Source organism: Carassius auratus, chromosome 10, assembly GCF_003368295.1.
Source record: "Carassius auratus strain Wakin chromosome 10, ASM336829v1, whole genome shotgun sequence".
Taxonomy (NCBI): Eukaryota; Metazoa; Chordata; class Actinopteri; order Cypriniformes; family Cyprinidae; genus Carassius; species Carassius auratus.
Window position 1 is genome coordinate 10,037,801 of NC_039252.1, and position 26,199 is coordinate 10,063,999.

Consider the following 26,199-nt stretch of genomic DNA (forward strand, 5'->3'; position numbering starts at 1 on the left):
CGTAGTGTGTGTTAATCCAGAGTAATGCTCATGTGATGGATGCTCACTGTGGGATTATGGAGAGGTGCTGAGGTGTTTTCTAGTTAAGATTTCCACACTGTCCCAGCACTGTCCCAGCACTTTTCTAATACAACCTCCTCCTCAACATGAAGACTGTCCTCGCCGCGCTGGTCCTGTTCGCCGCTGTGCTACACAGTGAGTATCTATAGTACCAAACAGATCCAAACACACCTTATCCAAATACTTTCACATCCCTTTATGGTTATTAATGTAATGTTGGTATTGCTTTAAGTGTTAATACTTCTGTTATTGAGATTTTACAAATACTTGAAGTGATGGGTTATACTTTATTTGGTAACGCTTTATTTTAAGGTGTCCATGTTTCATACTTACTATTATCATGACAAATAATTATGCATAATCACATGCAAGTAGCCAGACCCTGATCCTAATCCTCACCATATAGTAAGAATGTGTTGTTAATTAACTTAAATGTATAATTACACTTTAACAAGAATGACTTACAGTGTAGCGATGTAATTATACAATCAAGTACTGAGAATTTTTATTAAAATAAAAACATGTACCTTTTTTGGGCTACTGGATGTAACCATGTATAATTTACAGCAGGCTTATTACTAAGTACATGTAACGCTGTAAAATATCCAAAATCCAAAAATGGTAAAATATTCAGTTTTTGTCGGACATGAGAAATCTGTGTAGTCTATAATTTTTTTTTACAAAAAAGTTGATTATTATTATTACTTCTGTTGTTGTTGTTGTTTACAATAAACATGTATTAAATATGTAAATAAAAACCTTATTTCATATACATTTTGCAACGCAGCAACATAAATTCTTATACAGTATTAAGAGCGGATAGCAAAACATAAATGATCTGATTTTCCTACTGTCCTTGTGAAATGATGAATAGCACCTGTATCAAGTTTGAAGTGGTTTAATCTCAGATCAGCTGTGTTGTCTTGTCCGATATGTGAAGGTGAGGGGTTGAAGTGTTACACCTGTGTGGCAAAGAACGCGGACGAGTGTTTCCGGCAGGGCTCGACTGTGTGTCCTGCTCATTCAGATGCCTGCTCCACCATCACAGGACCCAGTGAGTACATGCGCACACACACAGTGATTCACACTGCAGTTTGGATGTTGAACACATGGGGGTGACATCCCTCCGGACCAGGGGCCAGTGGCATAAACTCAGCCACCATGTTAAGACTGTGTCTTGAGAACTAGATTGACCAACTAGCAGTTGTAGTCATTGTATGTGTGTATGTCTTGTGTTTGATTTCAATACAGTAAGTGAGACTGGGCGTAGTTGCCACATGTTTGATCCAGTTTATTCCAGTGTGATTTTTTATTTTTTTATTTTTTAGAAAGACCATTTCTGTAGGTCTATAGACACACACCTTAAAGACTTGGTTGCAAATAAAGATTTGGAAGACTGAATTCATAAAAATGCTGATGCTGATTTAAGACTGTTTAAAGCCACTGTGCAGAAAACAAACAATTATGCATTTGGTCTTCTGACTCAACCTGCAGTTAATGAGACGCATGACACTCTTGTGACAACTAGCCCTGCTCACAACTATTGTATAATACTGCTTCTGCTGGGTTGCACACACTCTCAACCAAGCGTGCAAACCAAACATGGATTATTTGACGCATCCTTCAGCAATGTTCGGCCTGCGCAGATGTTTTTGTAAGCGTTAAATTGTAGAGCCCCTCTAAATCCACCATGTGTTTTCCTCACCACAGACTCCGTGATGAAGTCATGCGCTTATAAGTCCTTCTGTGACAAGTCTCACATGAGCAATGGGGAGATGAAGCTGGAATGCTGCTTCAACGACGAGTGTAACGGCCCTCACCGGTCCCACAGCCATGGGGAGCACCACAACACCTCCTCGAGCCTGAGCTCCAGCCCCGTCCTGCTGCTGGGACTCCTGCTGCTTAGACTGGCTCTCAGTTCCCTGTAAACCTGTAACACAAATACAGAAATAAATGATGGAGTACAGGTGTTCATGTAACTGATAGATGAGCTTTTGTCTGTTGGGAGGCAGAATAATCAGTGTGTTTTTGCTGTTACACATACAGGGGTTGAATAAACACTGCTTAGATTTGGTGTTCATCTCTTTTATTTTCTGTTGTATGTGAGATCAAATGAGCGTCTGGTTAACTAATGAATAAATTAATAAATGACCGGCTCAAATGTTGATGGTCTGTCTGATTCGACTCTGTTCAGCTATCTTTATCTCTGAATGTCTGTTTCCAGTAAGCATGGAAAAGTAAGCATCCGCTCGCGGGGCCACAGGGCATCCCTAGCATGACGTCAGTCATGTGCAGCAGACACATGGGGCGTCTGTAACTTTCATCATGTGGTAGTGATGGCTGGTTTCAGGTTGCTGAGCTGGTGGGAGGCGGTAAAACTCGTTTAAAAGTGTTGCAGGACACAGAGAGAATCAGCGCTGCTGCAGCTGCGGGGGTGATTGAGAAGACACTGACGAGTTAATTCACAAGGAACGACGCTTTCCGAGGTAAGTTTATGGCGCCAAAAAGAATTAGAGGCTATGTAGTATTTAATCATTTATTTTCTAAATCGAATTGTGTTTAAAAGGCGGATATAGCCTACTAAATATATATCTTGGAATGCTGACATCCGAGTTGTTCTTTTGAGTGTCTTTAATAAAGTGCCTGTGATATTTAAACCGCTGTAAATATGTAACGTTTGGCTATACATACATACATATATCTACATATATATCACAAAATGTATTGTGCCTTAAATACACGTGACTGTGCAAAACATAATTTGTGCACACATACATATTGAAGAATAGCCTACATGTTACAATTATACTGTATTAACTAGCCTACTTGTTCCAAATAGACAAATAACTTTTATTGCTTCGCATATGAATATTATCATTATACTATTATGAATAGTATGTGACCCTGGCTGTGAAAAAACAGCTAAAGTCAATTTAAAGCGATTTACTGTTTAATCCTTAATAAGGTAAAGAACATTCTGTGAAAATGTAACCTTGATATCTTATTTATAGACATCTACAAATCATAGTTGAAATCAAACTTTGATGCTTGTAATCTCATAATTTGATTTTGAGACTTGAGGGTCACATATATATATATGAACATATTTGTCTCATAACTGCATCAAAAATAATGACAATGAATGAATGAGCAATCAATCATACACACACAGGAAGTAAATCTAAGGAGGTTTTCAAACTACTAAATTAGATTTAATGGTTCATTTTGGGCAGTGATTATGAAATCATGTTAAAGTCTCATTAATTTTATGCGGTGACTCTCTGACAGGGCAGCTCTTAGTGATTTGTTTGGGAACAGAATCCATTGGGGACAGGCATTTTCTCAGTCAGGAAATAGGATATTCTATTACCTATGAGTACCTGGAGGAGGGTCCTTAAAAATTAATTAACATCATGATGTGCAGATAACATCCTAGTTAACCCACATGAGTATGCATGTGAATAAAAAATACAGTACAAAAATGGTGTGCACATCCCAAACATCCAAATAGGACGCATGTGCACAATGTGCCTGATGAAGACCTGAAGGTCGAAACGTTGCTTGATTAAATTCCTCTGGAGCAGTAGTTTTCAGTGTGCAGACTTCCCTTCTTTATTTGTCTATGCATGTAAATAAAACATGCATCTTAACTGTTTGTGAAAATGTCCACTTTGTGGTTTTGGCAAGTTGGATGTGTAAGAATAGCAGGGGTTGTTATGTCATATGTGCTGGCGTTTCTATAAACTCCAACATCCTGGAAACCATTTGGCTGCCATTCACTGATAGTTCTTGTGTGAACTCTGAGCTCTGTTTTTTTATTTTATTTTTATTGTGCAGAATTAATAGATAGACATTTTTAATGCAGTAAATATACATGCCTTTGAGATACATTAATGTCAGTATCATCAGTGTCAATAATTGTAGGACATGTTCCTACAAAACCCCTCTAATTGACAGTTTGGGTTGAGTGATGGAAAAAGTAAACACCCCAGTTATCTGTCTGCTATAGCCTCAGGATTTGAGAAATGGTGTGGGCCGAACTGACATGGATGGTGTTGTTTAATGCTCTCGCAGGTGAAAGTTTAGCCATGGCGTTCCCTTCTGCATTGTGCATCTTTAGTCTCTTGGCTTTGGTTCAGGCCCAATCTGAATCCCAGCAACCCAAGATTCAGCTCCGTCTAGCGGGTAATAAACGCAAGCATTACGAGGGTCGTCTGGAGGTCTTCTACAACAACGAATGGGGGACTATCTGTGATGATGACTTCTCAATCTTAGCTGCTCATGTTGCATGCAGGGAGCTTGGCTTCCTGGGTGCTGTGGCCTGGTCCCCATCTGCAAAGTTTGGACAAGGAGAAGGTAGGCAAGAATTCTGATTGTATATTATAATCGTCTGTTCTACTGAAAGATCCATTATATGCATATATTCTTGAATTGTATTGCTAATCCATCATGTTTTAGTCATTAGAGGTAATTGATACCAAACAGAGAGTCAAAAAAGTACGGAAACAAGATTTAAAGTCAAGAGCAGACATAATCTCATCTCTCTGTCTCTTTACCACAGAAACATGATGATTTGTCTCAATAAATCTGTCCAAAGATGTAAATCAGTGGTTGGTTATGATTGAGCCCTATGGGAAGAGTAACCATTGGTCTTGACTCTTATTCCACTTTCCACAGAGTAAGCAAAATCATAAGCAGCATGCAATGCATAGTGAAGGGAAATTCTAGAAGGGTTCATATTTGATAACTTTATATTGAATAAAAGAAGTTAACAAAATCTAGCCAGACTAGAGTGGTTGAGGCTGGTTTACCAAGGCATTTAGCTAGAAGCAGGAATAATTCACCCAAATAAGAAACTTCTGTCTTCGTTCACTTCAAAGATCCATGAGATCTTTGAGAAATTTTATAGACTGAATAGAGACTGGGACTTTTAAGCTTCAAAATGTATCATAAAAGTGTCTTTTTCAGTCAGTCAGTGAGTTGATCTTCATAAACCAATCAATCCATTTCATCAGCACAATCACTGACAATTCATTTGTGAGAGTCAGATGTCAAGAATTTAAGTGAACTTTTGAATTATTTTAGTTTGACTTTCAGTCTGACACTTGCAGCATAGCACACAAGTTGTGAGAACATCTTTAATGATTCTTTTATGGTGCTTATTAAAAAAAACTCACCATCATACAGGTTTTGAAATGGATAATGTAGAGTTGCAGGGTAATTTTTGAGAGTTCAACTGTTCAATTAAGGGAATTAAGTAGCCATATAGTGACACCAAAACACAACATCTGCTAGTGATTGACAAAACCATCAATTGCTCTTCATTACACAGGACGCATTTGGCTGGACAACGTCCATTGCACAGGAAGAGAGAAATCTTTAGCCGAATGCCCCTCAAATGGCATTGGGGTGTCAGACTGCCGCCACAGTGAGGATGTTGGGGTGATTTGCAATCAGAAGCGCATCCCTGGCCACAGGTTCATCAATACCATGAACAACAACGTTGAGGTACGTCAACTCTAGGATCACGTAATCATGCTAGTTTATTAACCTAACTGAGGTTGACAGTGCTTAGTCACTTGAAATGTACTGAAATGCGGTGCAGATGTGAATTCAGAGCTGGTAAACCAAGCCTAAGACTCCGCTGGAGGTGATTGGGATTAACAACCAGTGTTTTCCATCTGAAGAGCCAAGAATCCTACCCAGAAAAGCATTATGTCTTAGACACATGACCACATATCTCTGTCATATCCAGAAATTCAGCTCTGAGTGGTAGTTCTGCTTTATTTCTTTCTTATCGGTGATCATTCCCAGTCACTTTATCTCATGGATGAAAGGAAGTGAAGGTCTGTTACCACAGGTTACACATTCCTCTCCAAAATTTGCTGCTATAGAATAGTTTATTAGCGTTCAATTCTCCTTTTATGATGCGCCAGCTGTCCACACACACCCCTATGTCCTTTGATGCAAAGGTCTGTGCCAGAATTAAACGATATCTGTATATTTGCCATGTGACTATGGCAACCAAGGTAAGCTGGTTTGAAGAAAAGACGGACCTTTGAGAGCGATCAGAGAGCCCATGGTGTGCTTTTCCATTTGCACGACCCCAAGATTTAATGACTTTACCACATTGTGTGTCTTTCCCCCGCTCCTTCCTGTCCCCGAGACGTTCCCCCGCTCAAACTGCTGACTAATGGAAGGAATGATTTCAAAACGGAATCCCACCTATTAAATCTGAAAATTATTTTATTGTGAGAAGCGAAAAGACGGTTAGTTAAAAGATTTGAATGAGGGACGGTGTTTCTCTGGCCTGGTATGAAAAATACCAGCCGCCAGGTTCAAGTTCCTGTGATGTCACCGGTCAGGCGACAGTCTGTGAATGAATGTGAGAAGTTGTTAGGTTTTGGTAGGTGTAATCGTGACTTTTCCCTGCATCACATACCAGAAGTCTGAGACACAGACGCTCCTCTGTGAAGCTCGTATGAGTGAATTCTCAAACCCCAGGGTGAACTAAACTGAGACAGACACCCAGATTCCTCAGGCTTCCTTCCAGCGCCAATGTTTTTCTAAGCGAGAGTCCATCTTTTTTGTGTATTTTTTCTCATCAATGGACGGTGTGATTTCAGAAATAACAAAGGGTAGCAGAAACTGGCAGCCGAACAGTGCTAGATTCTTAACGCATCACAAGCGGTGGATTACAAAATGCTTCCACAAATATTATCCTTTGCCAAAACTGGAAAAAACACTTCTTTTATGTCATATACATATAAACAACACAGTTTTTATGTCTGTTTGCGCTCTTTTATTTATCTTTCCTGGGTGTCAGCACAGCTAGCCAGGGTGTGCTCCACCCTGCAAACATGACCTCTTAAAAACCTTTAAAGATGTAGGAATAGATGACAGATAGATAGTTTACTGCGGTTTTGCTGCTATAATCACATTACCTTATTACTGATATGTAAAGAAACACTACATTACCCTGAAAACATGTAGTGTTTAACATCATCATTAGCATTAGTGTTATTTCAGAGCCCATAAATGCAGAGCAGCTACTTGATTAGCTGGGTTTAATGGCTTGTGAAGCTGTTTAGACAAGTCATTTAAAGACTATAGTTGAATGACCTCTAGCAAAAGCATTTTTAATGAATGTCTGTTTCCAAGAGAGCGTTTGGCTGCGTTTATGTGCAGATAGAGTCATGAGTTTTCACAGAAGCAGAGATATTTTCACATTCACATTTTTGTGATAATGTACACATTGGCTAAAAACTTCCCTAAACAACCTAGCAACCAAACAGAACCGCGTATAAAACACCAAGCAACATGCTTACATTCACAGTAGCATTGTAACATCACCACCACTTTTTTTCAACCATAAACTCCAAGTGCTATCATTTCTGTTTGAATGACCAATCATATATTTAACTGTTTATATTGCTTTCCTTTTTATCACAGTATTCTCAATATATTATCTCCCTCTGAAACATTAACATGTTCTTATCACTTAGAACTGACCACACACAGCTGGACACAAATGTTTTGTCTAAACTAATACGATAAAACAAAAGACAGGATCTCGGAACAGAGAGCAGAGGTAAATGAATGAGTGAATTGTTTGTTTTGTATTCTTGTAAACATTCAATGGAACAGGAGAACAGCTCATCATATAATCAAATGAATCACCACCACACATGGAAACAATCAGAGTGGTTCCCAAAGGTTCAGAGCAGGCAAACTCTTTGCTTGGTTTGAGTTCAAGAAAATGCTTTAATAAATCAGCTTATGATTATATAACTTATTTACATGTTTGTCTACAGCAGATGTTTCCTACCAACACAACTTCATATTCTTGGTATATACAGAACATGCAGATGAGAATATACAACTTGCTAAGATACACTACGACCAGACATGACATTCAGATGTTTAGAAGTCCTCAGGACTGAACTTTAGAACATAGTAAGGTCATGTTCATGAGGCAAAAAGTAGACAGGACCTAAAGTAGATTAAATGCTTTGAATTACTCTATATAGTTACAAGATCTCTTGCTGTATTGACTTTTAAGTATATGTAGATATATTGCTGCTATATCTATATTAAGTTATAACGGGAAGCCTAATATGTTCTCCCAGAACCCAAGATTAGTCAGAACAAATCTTGGGTTCTGGGAGAACATATTAGTCTTCACGGGTGTCTTTGTCTGCAAGGTGTTAAGAACTGCTCTTGAATTATGGAAGACCAGTCTTTTGGGAAGAATCTCCAGGGTTGAACATAAATATGCCCAGAGAAGTTCTGTGGAATAAAGGTTCAGGGGTCATGTTAACCTTAATCGTTTCCATGGAACCGACTTGTTCGTGGGACCCTTGTGGCCCTTTACTACTGCTGAGCTCACCATTAATTCTCTCATTCTTTGTTTCTTGTCCTCCCTCTTTTTTTCTTCATGCACACTGAGTTGTAAGTGGTACCCTGACACAAAGATGACCCTGAAGACAAAAGCATATCTAAAAATGGCATTCCTTTCAGACAGTTGTAGACGGACGGCCTTTGGTGTGGTGGTGTGAATATGAGTTGTGTTTGAGAGTGATGACAAACCGAGCTGAAGAAACTTCCTGCTTTTTGGGGGATGGGAATGATAGTCTGTACATATGTTCTGTAATGGTGGAGAGAATCCAGATGTTGTCCATGTAGCCTCTTTCTTAGACAGTCCCTCCAGAAAAACGCGTTTATGCGATCGCCTGATTTAATGCATAATCAGCCAAAGGCCGCATATTTATGCGGGGTCGCATTCTTTCAAATACGCCGCTCTTTTGCTGTATAAATTGCCGATTTCAGAAAACAAAATATGCGGGGCTAGCATGATTTCATAATCCCTGTATTTTCGTTGCAAAAAACTCACATATATATTAGCAGAAAGTTGAAAAATGTTGCGTTTACTTCACACAAGTAGAGCGCCATTTTCCCCCTATTGCCATGGGAACCTTATGAAGTGACGTAATTACTTGACGTGAACATCTGCAAACCCTGCGGTGAAACCAGGTTGAAACTTGAAGCGCGTTTGATGAAATAGAGAAAAAAAGGTTATTCCCCCAACACCCCCTTCTCACTAGGCTACTAACACTGTTGTAGTTTCATTCAGAAGTTGATGCAACTTTACAGTTGTAATATTGCACTTTTTTGTTACAGAACAGTACCAAAAACTTATAATTGTAATTATATTAGTAATATGTAAAAATAATTTACGTTGCAGTAAGAGATTGCCACTTAAATATTCTGTGATTTAGTATGCTCGCTTATCATAGTAAGTAATAAGAAATCACTCTTTACATTAAGGTAGTAGCCTAGTGAGAAAAAGGTGTTGGGGGAACCACCTTTTCTTCTCTTTTACATCAAACCGCATTTTTTGCAAGTTCACGCAATTTCATCGCATAAAATTGAATTTGCATATTCCATCGCATTTTTTAAGAAAACGTGCCGCAAAATCAAGGATTTTTGCCCGCAACAATCACAAACAAAATCTGTGTTTTTCTGGAGGGACTGCTTAAGATTACTTCAGCAAGAATCAATATACCAGCTGGATCCATCCACCCCTCACATTCATCGTTTACTTCCTCAAAAAGTGCCTAAAATTCCCTCAACAATCAACAAGTGTTTTCACTCTGAGTCCCTGGAACAGGCACGTGGAGGACCAACGTGAAACACGAGGCAGGAAGTGAAAAAGAGAGGAGAATTTGACTGCGCAACCATACCAGACACCGTTACCTCTCCCTCGCCCACATCCAAAAGCCCTAAAGAGGAACATTAACGGCATGTAAATATTTTGATATCTGGATTCCATGAAGGTGAAAGGAGGTGGTTCTGTCCCAGCTGGCACCTCAGCTACTGAGGAATGTCTGGACTACGAGGGGCTTCCAGTCTCACTTCTACCGTTTCCATCGCTTACACAGGGACCCCTCGCTCTTAAACACAGTCAGATGTGGGAATGGTTTCTCACTTATATGAATGACTGTAAGTGCGTATGTCTCAGACGTATTAGTCTATATGAGCTGACAGACAGCATTTACAGTCTCAAAAAGACCTCTTTGTCAATTCTCATTCCTGAAAAAATCCCACACATTGTGAAGTAGAGGTGATGTGATTGAATGAAAGATGATGTATGTTTGGCTGTACACTTACACACATTTACACATTTAGATTATTGACAGGGATTTCATCCAATAAATATCTTTAAAAGCATTTGTGCATGAAGGTACCTGGACAGACTTCTGAGCTTTGGTGATAACTAAGCAAATATTAAATTATAATACTACAATATTAATTTTATGCTACAAATGACATTAAAAGTGGAAAAGGTTTCCCTCCAAGAATTGTGGCGGCTTACATCTGTTAACAGCTTTTTAATGATGGAGATTCACTTTAACCTAAACTGCAATCTTGAGGGGCTAATGGGTTTCTGGCATTTGCCCAGCAATGTCAGACATCTTTTTAACTTCTTGCATAAGGTAAAGAGCACTGGTTGCTGCAGTTGCTTGCTTTATTTAATTGATTTAATTAATTTTCAGCTTTGAATTAGACACAAAACCTTGCCATTGGTAGTGCTTTGCTCTGCCATTGAGCTACATGAACACAAAAATACCTTTCATGTGAATTCATAGTATTTTCTGGTTAAAGAGACCTCAATAGGGTCAGTTTTCTTTTACATCTCTAGGAATTTCCCACAAAGCCTTGGGTTTGAAGGCTTGATGGCTCCTGTCGAACTTGTCATCCTATCAGTCAGGAACATTGCCTTCATTGTTGGTCATTACATGTCGAGTCTTGGACCAGACATTCTTCAAGCTTAACAAAGCAGAAATTGTTGTTTCAACTATTCTGTACAGAGAACATTCCTTATTAGACAGATACTTTATACCTTAAAGGGTGCTTGATCTAATATACCCAACACTTGCAACATAGTTGGGCCGTATCCTGATTTAAACGCTAAACCAGTTTGAATTACACACACAGTATGAATAAAAAAATATATATACAAAAAGCATACCAGAAAAAGTGGCTCACCAACGGTAACGTTAGACAGTGTCCTGGATTGAGAGAGAATCCCTGTTAAAAGCATACATTTCTGAATAATGACAGTGAATACAGTGGTTCTGCAGACTAAGTCTCATGCATTCTGATAAAAGCACAGTCTGGTGTGATAAACCATGAAACCCTGATACAGATTTTTGTTCAGTCCGCCCAACACTACCTGCAAGGCATGAGGATTTATGAACATTCCAAATGCATTTTCCATCGGCAAACTCAAATGTACTTGTGCCATCATAGTATATCAATCTCTGAGTTTCCTATGTGGGCTAAACCTGAGAATGATAAAACGGGGCGTCACTTTGGTTTAAAAATATGCAGTGGAAGGTATCTGGTCTGGTTTCTTTAGGCGGAGGTCACGCTATCAGGCAACAGGCGTAGGCACTTCCTCACATCTGGCTGGATGACCCCGACTCACGCCCTCAGCTTCAACACTCAACTCTTTGGTTTCCCCCAGACTTCCAGTGCTTAAGCAAACAGTGATGTGTCTGACTCGAGAGCCCACTTCAACTGGACCCAACCCATCAGTCTGGCCTTTATATAGTAATATTTACATTAAACTCAGTTCTGCTCACTCTGCGTCTAGAGCATTTAGGTCCACGTGAGGCCGCCACATTCCTTTGGCTTATCCCCGTTGGCCAACTTTCTCTCTCCCTTTTATTTAATGCACACACATGCACATTAACACATGCCAAAATTAAATCAGAAGCCACAGCCTTCGTATTATGTTTACCGTGGTCCGTTGAAACATGTCCGGTAACCACCTCCCTGTTAAAAGTATAACATTGCTGGGTTTACACATCTAAAACATTCCTTTCAGTTGATATCATGGCAAACAGCCCTCGTGAGGGCACATGTGAGGGTATTTTTTTGCAGCTAACAAAGATGCCTTTTCATTTTATAACAGTTCATGTTCCTTCAAGCTGGAAGATTACTGTATTGGATTGGATGACAGATTCTACTGTAATAGAAGTGCATGAACTCCTCAAAATCTAGGATGATTACCGCAAGAATGTTTTGAGAGATACTGAAGTGAGGTTTTTGGTCAAATTCCAACTTTGGCCTTGTCTTATAAGCTGTATCTGGCAAGCCTTGTCAAATGTGAGACATGGATTATCTGGCTGGCCCTCAGATTCCACCCTGAAGGAGTAGAAGACACTCTTCTGACTAATACGGTGTCTGCAACATCCAGAACTTAAGTCATTTGCTGCTACTAGAGGAAGTGGCCTAAATAAATGATCCATTCTGGGAATAATGTGGGAATTCCGATAAAGACTGATAACATGCTCTTTTGTTTTTTCCACCCTAGACTCTCGAAGAACGGGTGGAAGACATCCGTATAAGACCCATTTCATCTCACCTCAAGCGCATACCCATTACTGAAGGATACGTGGAGATTAAGGAACGGGGCAAATGGAGGCAGATCTGTGATGAGGAGTGGACCCCGCTGAACAACCGAGTCGTCTGTGGAATGTACGGATTCCCCGGAGAGAAGAACTACAACAACAAAGTCTACAAGTACGGAAAAGTCCCCGCTGCTTTGCTTTGTGTGATAAACAGCCATGAGTCAAACACAAATTTGGAAAAAAGATACATTTTCAGGCCTTTGTGATTAGGACGCACTAAAAATCAAGAACAAACAGACAAGAAAGAAAACAGAGTTTTTAGGGTTTCCTCAAAAGTAACTTTCTAAAGTTTAAAGTTACCATGTAAACAGGCAACAAGAGTTATTTAGTCCACAGATGTGTGTGAACGCCTCCACAAGTGAATCATGGCCAGATTGTTTCCCAACATAATTCTTGGCAGTTTCGCCTCTAACAGAGAACATTTTGTTTCCACTGTAACTCTGGTAAGGACATTTTATAGTAAAACTGTCTATAAATTATAATTTTAGGGTGTTTTAACCACATTTGTACACTGAAACACACTATAACACACAAAAGTTCATAGCCAGTGCATATATTTTAGTGTAAGTTTATAGAAAAAAAGAACATTCCAGGAATTTTTTTTTTTTTTTAAGATGTATTCATGGGTTTATTTCTAAACTAAGCAACATACTAAAGAAAGTAATGACTGGTGATATTTAAAGAAGAGGTTTGTCCATGTTTGTTTGTTTTGTTGGAACATTTTATAATGGTCCACTTTTTAAACCGCTGGCCATGTGACCTCACTTTTCCTCAGTCCATTTATCATGTTATTCATGCCATTGAGAAACACAATTTTGCAAAGACGTAGGACATAGTAAATGGTATTGCCTTACCTAAGAGTTGACGTATAGTACCAAAAATGCTACTGAGATATCAAAAAATGCTCCGAAATCTGGACCCAGAACATGCTGTACTCATTAAATGAGTGTTTCAAATTTCCTAACCTGAAGGATAGTTTGAGTAAAGATGTTTGGTGACCTTTGCTGAACTAGGATTTTCTCTGGACTGTGGAATCATGGGAAAAGTCATGTTTTCTTGGGTTAGCACAGCAGTACTGCCACAGGCAATGTCTGGTCCCTATAGTAATCATAACACGTCCTTCTGAATAATATCCTCCTAAACAAGAATTCAATATCTGAAGTATGTGTTTAATTGCGTGATTAATTATTTTGTAGCACTACTGATCTTTATCTGTGGTTCTGTTTTACAGATCTCTGTCCATGCGTAAGAAAAAGAACTACTGGGGTTTCTCAGTGAACTGCACAGGAAATGAAGCCCACCTGTCTAGCTGTAGGCTGGGCAAACCCTTGGAGCCCAAGCGGAACGGCACATGTGGACGTGGCCTGCCTGTGGTGGTCAGCTGTGTGCCTGGAAGAGCTTTTGCCCCCTCATCCTCCACTGGCTTCCGCAAGGCTTACAGACCAGAGGTTGGTAGCCTTACAATTTAAGTAACTGTTTTCACTAGCGCTGCTTAGCATCAAAATAAGGACAGACTCTGGAATAAAAACAGTTTTCCTAAGAATCAGTGTCATCGGCAAAATAAAATAAGTCATTCATCATTGTGTTTCCTGAAGGCGTTTTGGATAGCATTGGGCTCACAGACTGACAGTTGATCAGCAAGTCATTATATACAGTGATATTTAAAAGTATATTATGGTCTTAGACTTTGTAGAACATATCCAACATGGAAAATATCTAATAGAGAATAGTAATTAATGGCATGGTACAGTTAACAGAGCATTAAGTATTAGATTTGAAGGTAGTAGCTACTAGCGCTTCTCAACAGCGAAAAAAGATTGACGATAGGGTAAAATAGTATTCCTAAAAATCAACAGTACCAGCAGCAATAATCATCTTTCATAAGGTTTTCCAGATGGTGTATATTCACCCAACTACTTGATTGAAAATTATCCATGGTTTTACTACAAATGCCCTAAGCTAACCATAGTTTAACCATAGTATTTGTAGTAAAACTGTTGTTACACAAATAGTAACATGAGGGTTGCAATAATTATTATAGTATATTATGTCCTTAAACTTAGAACATATAAAAAATGAACAATAATGAGTCACTGACATGAACAACATGCACAAAATGAAGTTTGTATTAGCGGCCCCAAGCGCTGCTTAGCAGCAAGGAGTGATGCTGGAATAAAAATAGCTTTCCTAAGAATCTGCGCTGTCACCTGCAATGATATAATGAAGGAAAATTCCTTTTGGACTGTCTTCCATCAGCAGCTCGCGGTTAGCACTGGGTTCACAGACTTCTTGTTTGTTCTAATGCCCACGTGAAAATGAATTTCCCATTTTTTCATTCTAAATGTCTGTAGAGGGCTGAATGTTGAACGCTAAGGTTACAGTCCTTCTCAGAGATGATTTGTGGTTGTGGAATGTTTGGCGAGTCTGTTTTCCCTCATCTATCAACCGCTTACATTTCTGGAAAGAATCGCTTACTCTTCCATTGTTTTCCTGTGGATCATCATGTCAAAGTGTCACTTCAGTCATGAAGTACATTAAATCATATTGCCTTTTCGAAAGAAAAGGAGATTACATAATAGTCAAACATGACCCCAGAGGCCTGAAGTGAGTGTGTATAAACAAGGGATGGAAAAAATTCATCTGAAAGGCTGAGTCACCTGAATCAGATCCATATACAGAGACTGAACAAACGCAGGTCACTGAGGGCGTGTGGACTGATCATCCTGCTGATTTCTTCCATCTCTGATGACACAGCAACCCTTGGTTCGTCTGCGGGGGGGTTCGCGGATCGGTGAAGGGAGAGTGGAGGTGCTGAAGAATGGAGTTTGGGGAACCGTCTGCGATGATAACTGGAACCTGAGGGCTGCCACCATCGTGTGTCGAGAGCTGGGCTTTGGGAGCGCCAAAGAGGCTCTCACTGGAGCCAAGTTAGGACAAGGTTAGTTCATACACTATCAGTGGTTCTAAACGAATAGACCTTGGGGAGTCAATCCCATAAGAATCAGTTCTTTGATTCTGAGACATTGAGATTATCTCCATTATCTGGATTTCCAAAATACTAGATGTATAAGAAGAAGCTTCAAGGAATAGTTCACCCAAACATGAAAATTATGTCATTAATTAAATACAAAGCTTCATGTCATTCCAAATCTATAAGACCTTTGTTCATCTTCAGAACACAAGTGAAGATAATTTTGATGAAATCCAAGAGCTTTCTGTCCCTTCATAGACAGCAATGCGTCTGAAACGTTCAAGGTCCAGAAAGGTTGTAAGGACATTGTTAAAACAGTCCATGAGACATCAGTGGTTCAGCCGTAATTTTACGAAGCTACAAGAATACTTTTTATGTGCAAAAACAACAAAAATAACAACTTTATTCAACAATTTCTTTCTTCCATGTCAGTCTTACCATGTGTATTCCTCTGCTTGTAAAAAAAATTGTAATAAAATTATATTATACTGCATATCTTATGTTTCACAAGTGGTACTCAGAAAATGTCTATAATAATCTTTAATATCTAAATTTTTTTGAAAATGAAGTATACTCATTAAGCAGGAAGCCCAAATCAGATGCACATTGTCCTAAAACTGCAACTTCTACAGCAGTCTCTGTGTCTGGCATTCATCAGACGTTCATGGATCACTGCTCTGTACTAAAGGGTCTTAGATCAGGGGCATGAGAGGCAGATTTTTTGAACATTCTTTGGCAAGGAGACTCAACATCGAACGAAACATCTGTTCTGCAACCGTTGTGAAGATAGTTGCTCCTCAGCTGATGTTTGGACAGGTTCCTACAGTACTGGGTGTTTAAAATCCATGTTTAAAGAACTTGCTCAAAGATTATGTGCACATCCAGAAATATCTCACACTTGCGCACTTGTCTTTAATTCCATGCATCAGGTTTCACTTAAATCACACTGAAATAAGGATGGTAGTTTTGATAGCTCATTGAATGTAGGAAATATACAACAAGGAAAATATTTAGTCATGTATGGCAAAGATTATATTTAGAACTAAATTTCAAGTAGAGAAAAATGCTTTCTTCTTCCTCCAAGAGTTTGTTTATTTATTTATACATTTTTTTCAGAATTGAATACATCAACTTTAAATCAGTAAACTACTTTAAATCAGTCCCAAAGCTGTTTTGGTTCATTTTAAATGCATTCTACCAAACAAATGACCTTTTGTGGGGGTTTTTAGGCTTTATTTTCTCATGTTTTTAAAAGTTGAGAGTGAGATCGACAGCTTTTGCTCATTTCAGTCTAAACAAATACTTCTTCAGTTTTGCTGCATCTAATGTTTCATGTGTGTCCAGTAAATAATATCTGAGTATGACATCTGTCTGATGTTCATATTAGCTGAATCCCTTTTTTTAGGTCCAAAATGTGCCTTTGAGAAAGTCATTTCACCCAAGGTTACTTCAAAATGGACCCTGAATATTTATGTGTATTAAATATATCAAGTGTAATATAAATGTAATATAAAATATGCTTATTGTTTTCTGTGTTGTTTCTCTACTGTGTTTTTTTAACAGAACAGACAGAAAAATGTAATTTAAACACAAATCAATATTTTCTGTCCATGAACACCCTGTTTTTTTGTCATAATGTATATCCTCATTAACTTAGTCTGAATGTGTGTTTTCTCAGGAATGGGTCCGGTCCACATGAATGAGGTGGAGTGCTCTGGATTTGAGAAATCTCTCACGGACTGTTACTTCAATAATGATGCTCTGGGCTGCAGTCATGAGGAGGACGCTTCCGTCCGCTGTAATATACCTGCCATGGGTTTCCAGAAGAGGGTCAGGACCCTTACACTCTCCTTACTTATTCTGTTATTGTTCTAACACTAGCTCTGAGGGCCAAATTCACAAATATGTATTTTTGACTACAACAGATACGTCTAAGCGGAGGAAGGAACCCACATGAGGGACGTGTGGAGGTTCTGACTGAGAAGAACGGCTCTCTGGTTTGGGGAACCGTTTGTAGTGAAAACTGGGGGATGGTCGAGGCCATGGTGGTCTGCAGACAGCTGGGATTGGGCTTCGCCAGCTATGCCTTTCAGGTAAATCTACCCATTAAAGTGCTCAAGTCTTTTTTTCTTGTGGCAAAATTACCAGATATTCACCAAAAAAGCTTGCTTGTTAATTGTCAGTAGTGTAGAGACATAGATGTGGAGATTTCAAGCTGGGTAGATTTCTGTTGGTCAGCATGGCAAATTCATTTGACCAAAGGTCCTTGCACACAGAGTCCGAAATTTAAATATGCGTTTTTTTTTTTTATATATATTCGTCATCCTTTCCTATCAAAATACTTGCTACAGATGCGAAAACTTAGAAAAGTGAACCAGATCAGATTTTTTTTTATGACAGACGAACATTTCCGATGCAGTGTGTAAACGCGATTGACAAAACATGACGTCTTATTAATTTAATTATATTACAAATATATATTTTTTTTTTTAAGCGCCACCATTCTCACTCTTTAGCGCCACCATTCTCACCATTCTGCTCCGGGCACGTGATCTTAGCTCAAATATAATTGGACGATCGTTTCGTCTCAGAAGAAATCCACACACATCACGAAAATAAACTGTTTGCTTTTTTCACGCCGTGAATGATTATGCCCGGTGTGAATAGCCCCATACAAATCTGTTTTGATTCAAAAGCGTCACAGGACCAAATTTTCACATTTGGTGTGAAAATCTGTTTGAGGAAACCTTTAACCTGCAAACTAAATTCCTGATTGTGTGGATTCCTATTAAAATGACTAGATTTCACCTAAGATTCGCCAATGAACAATAAAAGTTGTTTCCAACACTCAATCCAGCATATTTGACCATCTAAGGAAGGACCACCTTCAGAATTGCTAACCTTTCAATAGCCACAGTGAGTCATCGTAGTGTTCGTAGCACGCATTTGTATGAGACTGTTTTAGGGCACTTGGTGTAGATTAAGGACTTTAATAAGGGCACATGCCATGTAGTCAGTGTGGTATCCCCATTTAATCCACCACAAGCTTCCTGGATCCTGTAACTCTGTTCAATCCCATTCATTTCAATAATTAATATTTGAATGTGCGTGTAAGATCACAGAGACTGTCTGGGACTGAGATGGCTGGACTAGAGACAGATATTTAACAGCCCAGTGACAAACTCGCAGTGATACAAGCCTGGAAGCTATTAATGCATTAGAAACGGTATGGAGGGAATAGCTTGATGGGCAGTTTTATGAGTGGAAATTGGAAAAGCCTAAATTGCTTCTGCAGGGTAATGCCATGATCAAGTGTTTTTATGATGATTGACTGAAATTCGCCACTAGCTGAGGCACATGGTTGCATGTCAAGACATCATTTCCTTAATGGCTTCAACTTTGGGACACAAAGCAGTTCTATCTCATGTCACTACATTCTAAGTCCCTCTTGAAAAGGCTAGTGTATTATGCTAGTGTGGTATTGGTTTAACTGGAGCCCAGCTTAAAAAAAATCAGCATATTAAAATGATTTCTGATCATGTGACACAGACTGGAGGAATGATGCTGAAATTCAGCTTTACATCATGGGAATAAATTACGTTTTAACATATATTCAAAGAGAAAACAGCTGTTTTGAACTTGAATAACATACAATATCACTGTTCTTAACTTAGTTTTAATCAAATAAATACATCTTAGCGAGCACGAGCAAGAGACTTCAAATGATGCATTAATAGGGGAGTTTGTTCACCGACATTTGCGTTTTCTCTTACCGAACTTGAAAAGTGCAGGATACAACTTCCAGATGTCGGAGGGGCCATTAAATATTCGGTCTGGAGCGGTGGCTCTTTCTTTCCAGACAGCATGTGTGGAGGGTTTTACAATGGCGAGGGTTGAAGGAAGCACATGGAAAGTCTGACAGAATGTGCCCACAGTCCCCTGCCCACAGCGGGAGTCCAGCCGGCTTATCTGTCAGATCAGGCAGTGACTCAGCGCTGTGCAGTCTAACACAAAACACATGGAAAACACCCTAATGCTAGATGATTATGTTTTTGCATCCCAAGAACACTGACAGACACTTTCCCCTCTTGTGGGGGACAGCTTGTCTTATGTTTCAGACCGCTAAACTTATGCAACAGATGTATCGAAAAGCAATCTTGGGAGCAGATGCTCAAATCACGTTTGGGAACACATTAGTCGATCTGGAAACCGTGATAAAACAGCCCTCGTTTGGTGAGAAGGCATAATGACAGCCAGATATCCATTGTCCTAGATTTACTTCAGGCTTATTATAGTTCAATGAAACTGAAACCGTAAAAAAGCTATAAAACTAATTTTAAATAAATGCATATAAATATGTTTTTAATGAGTAAATAAATATTCAAACTTATTTTAATTCAACTAGTTTTCATTTAGATGCACTATAATACTTGATGTACTTAAATTTTTAAAATGAAAGATAAAAAATACTAAAGCTTTAACAAAACTTAAAATAAATTAAATACTAATTCATTAAAAACTATATTAGTATTTCATCAGTGCTAAAAAATATGACTGGTTTACATTAGATTCATTAGAAGTACGTTGCTTTTTGATGTGATTTGAAGAAACAAAATGATCAAAATGTTCTCACAATCGTTCTCAGATGTGAACAGAGGGAAACTGAAATTGCATCAAATCAGTGAACAAATGATTCTTTTGAGCCAGTTATTCTCGAAAAACAAACTGATTTTGCTCAGAGACAAAAATGATTATTTTACCAATTTAATGACGGTGCAAAATCAATCAATCAATCAGATAAAAAGAAATAAATCCATTAATTTCTCGGCAGCTCATGTGTAGCGTGTGTTTGTTTGTACAGGAGACGTGGTACTGGGCTGGAGACGCGAGTGCAGATAACGTTGTGATGAGTGGGGTCAGATGCTCAGGAACTGAGATGAGTCTTCCTCAGTGTCTTCATCACGGCAAACACATCAGCTGTCCCAAAGGAGGAGGACGCTTCGCTGCTGGGGTCACCTGCTCTGATAGTGAGACAATCACCTCTTTATTTAAATCCTGGCTTTGTTAACAAGCTCAATGTAATAGTAGACTAAAATGCTGCTTCAAAGCTACACTTCAACTGTCACATAATCTTCATTTTTTTTAAGTATTCAAGATGGATCATCAGTTCCATGTGTTCTAACTTGCCCTGGTTGTCTAGACTGATACGCATTGAGGAATTTGCTCTGTCTGACCTCTGACCTCTGATCTCAGCGGCTCCTGACCTGGTGCTGAACGCTCAGCTGGTGGAGCAGACCACTTACCTGGAGGACAGGCCCATGTACGCTCTGCAGTGCGCTCTTGAGGAGAACTGCCTGTCCAGCACGGCCAAAAAGAACGACCACAGCTCCTACCGCCGCCTGCTCCGCTTCTCCTCCCAGATCCACAACGTTGGCTTAACAGATTTCAGACCCAAACTGGGTTACCACGCCTGGACCTGGCATGAGTGTCACAGGCAAGACCTTACACCCCTCAGTAAACACATATGCGAAGATAAGATGTCACAAAATCATGTGTGCCAATGAGACGATGTTTAAAGTCTCATACTGTTGTGACTCTGCAGGCATTATCACAGCATGGAGGTTTTTACTCATTATGATCTGCTGAGTCTGAACGGCACCAGGGTGGCAGAGGGTCACAAGGCCAGCTTCTGTCTAGAGGACACTCAGTGTGACGAGGGTGAGAACTGAGGAAATGTATTTATGTAAATAAAATAGTGTTTTTGTATACACATACACAGGGGTGCACATAAGTGGTCTGCAGGTCCGCATGCGCGACCAAAATAAAAAATGCGTTATATAAATATGTTCTGACAGCGTGTTTACATACCGACATGGTTGACAGCTGTTAATACACAATTACCATTTTAGATCACAAACTGTACTATATAAGTTTTATTTTCAACCTGAAAGCATAAATCTAGGCTGTGCCTACCGTTTCTAAGCACAATACAAACTGTGACATTAATCCACTGACGCTCTTTAATCAGCAGCAGCGCTAAATCCGGTACTTGCCGGCAACCTGCCAAAATAAAAGCCTGCTGATTTTAAGTTTGAATATAATGAAAGTGATTTTATTTATTTATTTTTAGACGCTTTTTTCCAAAGCGACTTAAAATTGGGGAATACATAAAGCGATTTTTCTTAAAGAGGCAAACAAAGAAAGTAGTAGTAAAAATTAGCATTTTATTTTTAAGCTTACTATAAAATAAATGTATTTGTATTTAATACTAGGACTGCCTTTTATTTTTAATAATATTATCACACACTATTATTTAGTTTATTTATTATTATTTTATTTAAAAAAAAAAACGAAATAAATCAAGTGCAATAATATTTTTTACTTTACATCATATTTGCCCAGAAAAATACATATTTGCCATATAGGGGATGACATGATAAGAAAATGATTTGAAATGAAAATGTTTTAATGAAACTGTTGTTTTCTTTGCTCTAGGTATTCAGAAACGGTATGTTTGTGCCAACTTTGGTGAACAGGGCATCACCGTTGGCTGCTGGGATACCTACAGACATGACATTGATTGTCAGTGGATTGATATCACAGATGTCAAACCAGGAGATTATATTTTCCAGGTAGCGTTTTACCTAAAAATCTATCTTAAATTCTTTGGTTATTTTTTGATAAATATTCTAACAATTCTATTATTATTGATAAATATTCTAACATAATTTTTTTTTTTATAGCCATTCTGAACTTGTATTTTTCTGACAATTTTCTGTCACAGGTTGTAATCAATCCTAACTATGATGTAGCTGAATCAGATTACTCCAACAACGTCATGAAGTGCAAGTGCCGCTATGATGGATACAGGATATGGACGTACCAATGTCATACAGGTGAGCTGCAGATAAAAAACTGTACTGATGTTCTACCAGAACAGTTTAAAAGCCATTAGAAGTGAATTCTACCACCTCTACCACTTTCCAGGTGGCTCGCGGAGTTCAGACACGGATGAGTACCCTGGAATGAGCAACCAGCTGCACTTCAGATAGGACCCAGTGAGGAAGAACCAACGCTCTCGCTGGAGGACGCTGCAGGCTGTCACTCAGACTATTCACATATTACTGACCACTAGAGAGACTCCAGCACTCTTTTAGGTTGAAGTACAGCTTGTTCTTTCATGGTCCTCGCTATATCAAACTTGCTTTTAACAGAAACGATTTAAATTCCTGTACTGTACTTGCTTTATTCATTTTTGGAGCTTGAAGTGCTTATCTGTTGGTTGTAAAGTTTACAAACCCATGCAGTAATGTTCAAACTGGATCTTAATATTCAGTTTTCAATTCTTTCTGCATTATAACTTAAATTCCCAAAGCCTGCAGTTTCATGAACTCATGAGCCCCACTAGCGGCTGTCTAACTCTTGTGCTTTATTCATCAAGCATGTCAAGTAATTTATTGTGTTCAGTCAGGGATTATGTTTTGTCAGGTTTTGTGTATGCAATGTGAAACTGTAATAATTTGGTGCAATTTTGTGAAGCATCTACCCTCTGTTTTATGAGGGTATCTATGACCAGTTCAATGGTTTCCAGATATACAATGTGTTTATGACTGAACAACACATTTGGTCAAATCATTGCAACGTTTTCTATAATAAAAGCAATTCATGTGTGTTATTTGGAGGATGGTGTTTATGTGAACCTGACAACCCACGTTAAACCCAGTTAAACACGTGACACCAAAACAACTGTGGTCCTGGATGACCCATTTTTAGGAAATCCAAGGAGCAAAAGAGCTTATTTGTATTAAATAAGGTTTAAGTTCATAAAAACATCTATTTACAATGGCTGGAGCAGATGCTTGTTCGCATGAAGAAACAGAGCAGGGGAAAAAAAACAAACAAGGCTGTTTCCTTCCAAAGAAGAAAGAACCAAAGTCCTCTGAATGCTTACCAAAACACGCATCAAATGCTCACTTATCGTGGTGTTTCCTAAATAGTCTTGAGTGGTGTAGTAATGTCAAGGACATTTGTTCTTTTCCCAGCGCTCTGGTCACCATCCTGTGAGCCACCACTGTGTGTGTCCGCAGACTTACCTTCACCGGCTGAATGAGCTCTGTATGGACGACATCAACATTCAAATTATTATATTACTGACATTATACAGATCAATAATATGGCATTTGTTTGAATTTACTTATTTATTTAAAAAATACATCAAATCCAAAATATATATACAATGACTTTAAAAGGTATAATGGAAATTCTGTTACTCACCCTCATGTCATCCTAAACCGTAGGAACTTCTTGAGATACTTTGGATGAAATCCAAGAGCTTTCTGACCCTGCATAGACTGCAACCCAACTGAAATTTAGCAAGACCCAGAAACATAGTATGGTCTTCAGTAAAATAGTCCATGTGACGCAACCACAATTTTATAAAAGCAACAAGAACAGTTTTTGTGCACAAAGAAAACGAATGAAGACTTTATTAAACCATTCTTTGTTGATTCTCGCCATTACGGATAGTAACGCTTGGATTTTATCAAAACAAATCGTAGTTTCTGGTTCCCCTCCAGCAGCGAGCAAGAAATGATTCAAGACAGTGAAAAAAAATGTAATTCTAATCTGTTATTATTTGATTAACTTCATTATTCAAGACCCATTAAGTTCTAAGACCTCAGAGAGCAAACTTTCATCAACGTCCTGCTGCTGGAGTGTGGCCTCAGTGGGAAGCTCCGTGTTGTTGGCACAGTTTTCATCTTTCATCTTTAATCTTTTCATCTTTGTCAAAGATGTGAAGAAAGTCACAGTCTGGTCCCAGGCTGGAGGCCACGGTGACGGACCCGACCTTGAAAGCCCACTGACTGGCCAGTGCTGTCTACTCTGGCCTCTGGTTGGCTACAAGAGGTTCCTCAGCAATGTCAGATGATTCCACAGATGCCTCCTTGAGATTCGGTTGTTCCAGATCTATCTTATGTCTCATAACACGTGCCGTCTGGCTCTCCGTCTGCCGTTGAAGCTGGTCTCCATGTCTCTGTGCCGACTGCGCGCTCGCTCATTCCCATCTATCTGCTCTTCTTCTGGCAACCCGTCAGATGCACCGCACAGAAAACTGTAGTTAGTAACAATTTGTTACATCACACATTTTAGGTAATACAGTGGGAGTACTTTTTAAATTCGTTTTAGATTACTTTTTACTTAACTAATGTTTATCGCATTGAATTTAACTAAGGGTTGCATTAAAGCAGAACATTTCTCAAGCTTTCCAGAAATTTTAAGAACTTTCTGGGTTTTTTTGTAAACGTTGGGAATTTTACGGAAACTTTGGAAAGTCTGCCCCTTTGCAACCGTAATTTACATAGTGTAAATAAAAAAAATTCTATAACCATCTGATAGTAAAATACACAGAGAAAGAAAATATGAATATATGAAGGGCATAAAAAAATATTACATCACGATGGAACTGCAGGAAGTTTGTGAGTTTAATGAAAAACGTATTATTAAATAATAATAACAATAATCAAAATTAAAACACTTTTATTAAAAATATTAAATATTTTATTTGTTCACTTGTCATGGGACCATCACCAACATTAGAGAACGATGAACATGCAAATATACTTAATTATCAACTCTTATTACCTTAAAATCTCAAGTAGTGCTTCAAGGTTGCATACCTGCCAACCTTGAAGAAATTTTATGAGTACTACAACCCCCCCAACCCCCCCCCCCCCCTCCACCGTTGCACACACACCTGTGAGAAACCTATGAGATACCTAACACTATAATACATATTATACACATAATATCCTTTCAACAATTAAAATTTATTAGTTATTCCATAACATATACAAGTAGACCATAAATGTTATACAATTACTGCAATCACTCCGAACATTTTGTACAGGAGGCATAGCCCATGGAAACTTCTTCCACCTGAAAATCTTGTCAGAAATAAAAGTAAACTGAGGACATTCTTTCTAAATAAATAAATAAAAACATTAAATAAATATGCAAAACCAGCAGTTATCAATATCAAAATCAGTTTGCTAAAAACAAACAACAATTTTTTTTAATAATTTTCCATGCATAGTGTTTAAACTTTTGCATTGTTTAAGTTGTTAAAGGTTGCAGATTTGGCTTTTTTAAGTAGTGCATCAGTGAAAGTCTCTTTGTAACAAATGCTGCCTTTGGAGGCAATCATGACTTTTCTTGACACGAGAGAACTAAACATCTCTGTGCTCATATTAATAAATTATTATTAATGTTGAAAAGAGCGGAGAAATATTTTTTTTCAGGTTTTTTTCGGGGGAATAAATTGAGCATAGCATTGTTTGTTACATTTGTTATAGTTACATTTGTTACATTTATATTATTTACATCACGCTTTTTTAACCATTTGCACTGGTTTGGTGAATCAGGAAGCGAAGTCGGCTCGGGACAGGAGGGAAGAGTAGAACGCTGCAGTTCAGAACATCTCAGTCAGACAATATGACAGGAAGCCCAAAATACACACACATATGAGAGTGATATATGTCAAATCCATCACCACTGTGTTAGGGTGGTTGTCAAGTCACTGCAGTTACAAGGATGTTTGAGTGTCTTTAATGTGTTGCAATAGGGTATTGTGAAATAAGTTCTTTTGTTTTTTGCCATGCAGCTGCTTGAGTCTTCGGAGTGCTTCTTGGT

General features: G+C 38.6%; 2 protein-coding genes across 3 annotated transcripts; both read left to right on the forward strand.

Moving 5' to 3' along the window:
- Positions 1 to 53: 53 nt before the first annotated feature.
- On the forward strand, positions 54 to 2,223 carry LOC113109782 (CD59 glycoprotein-like). 2 transcript variants are annotated; one of them, XM_026273542.1, is made up of 3 exons: positions 54 to 195; positions 974 to 1,114; positions 1,771 to 2,223. In XM_026273542.1, exons 1-3 carry the CDS (start codon positions 147 to 149, stop codon positions 1,986 to 1,988), a joined length of 408 nt encoding a protein of 135 aa, XP_026129327.1. In that variant the 5' UTR covers positions 54 to 146; the 3' UTR covers positions 1,989 to 2,223. The 2 variants fall into 2 exon arrangements, with proteins under 2 accessions (XP_026129327.1, XP_026129328.1); XM_026273543.1 differs by having other exon boundaries at positions 64 to 195; positions 1,001 to 1,114.
- A 164-nt stretch (positions 2,224 to 2,387) lies between these two features.
- On the forward strand, positions 2,388 to 23,185 carry LOC113109781 (lysyl oxidase homolog 2A). Its single transcript, XM_026273540.1, has 14 exons — positions 2,388 to 2,546; positions 4,135 to 4,416; positions 5,393 to 5,568; positions 12,443 to 12,651; positions 13,771 to 13,987; positions 15,294 to 15,477; positions 17,189 to 17,340; positions 17,436 to 17,603; positions 20,372 to 20,537; positions 20,764 to 21,004; positions 21,113 to 21,228; positions 22,006 to 22,142; positions 22,295 to 22,406; positions 22,498 to 23,185. Exons 2-14 carry the CDS (start codon positions 4,149 to 4,151, stop codon positions 22,560 to 22,562), a joined length of 2,211 nt encoding a protein of 736 aa, XP_026129325.1. The 5' UTR covers positions 2,388 to 2,546; positions 4,135 to 4,148; the 3' UTR covers positions 22,563 to 23,185.
- The last annotated feature ends 3,014 nt before the right edge of the window (positions 23,186 to 26,199 follow it).

What these genes read in the sequence shown, in the direction of transcription:
- LOC113109782 (XM_026273542.1), top strand. Translation starts at nt 147, where the DNA reads ATGAAGACTGTCCTCGCCGCGCTGGTCCTGTTCGCCGCTGTGCTACAC. An exon ending in GTTCGCCGCTGTGCTACACA is followed by an intron (nt 196 to 973) that starts GTGAGTATCTAT and finishes ATCTCAGATCAG; the next exon opens with CTGTGTTGTCTTGTCCGATA. An exon ending in CTCCACCATCACAGGACCCA is followed by an intron (nt 1,115 to 1,770) that starts GTGAGTACATGC and finishes TCCTCACCACAG; the next exon opens with ACTCCGTGATGAAGTCATGC.
- LOC113109781 (XM_026273540.1), top strand. Translation starts at nt 4,149, where the DNA reads ATGGCGTTCCCTTCTGCATTGTGCATCTTTAGTCTCTTGGCTTTGGTT. An exon ending in AAAGTTTGGACAAGGAGAAG is followed by an intron (nt 4,417 to 5,392) that starts GTAGGCAAGAAT and finishes TTCATTACACAG; the next exon opens with GACGCATTTGGCTGGACAAC. An exon ending in TACAACAACAAAGTCTACAA is followed by an intron (nt 12,652 to 13,770) that starts GTACGGAAAAGT and finishes TCTGTTTTACAG; the next exon opens with ATCTCTGTCCATGCGTAAGA.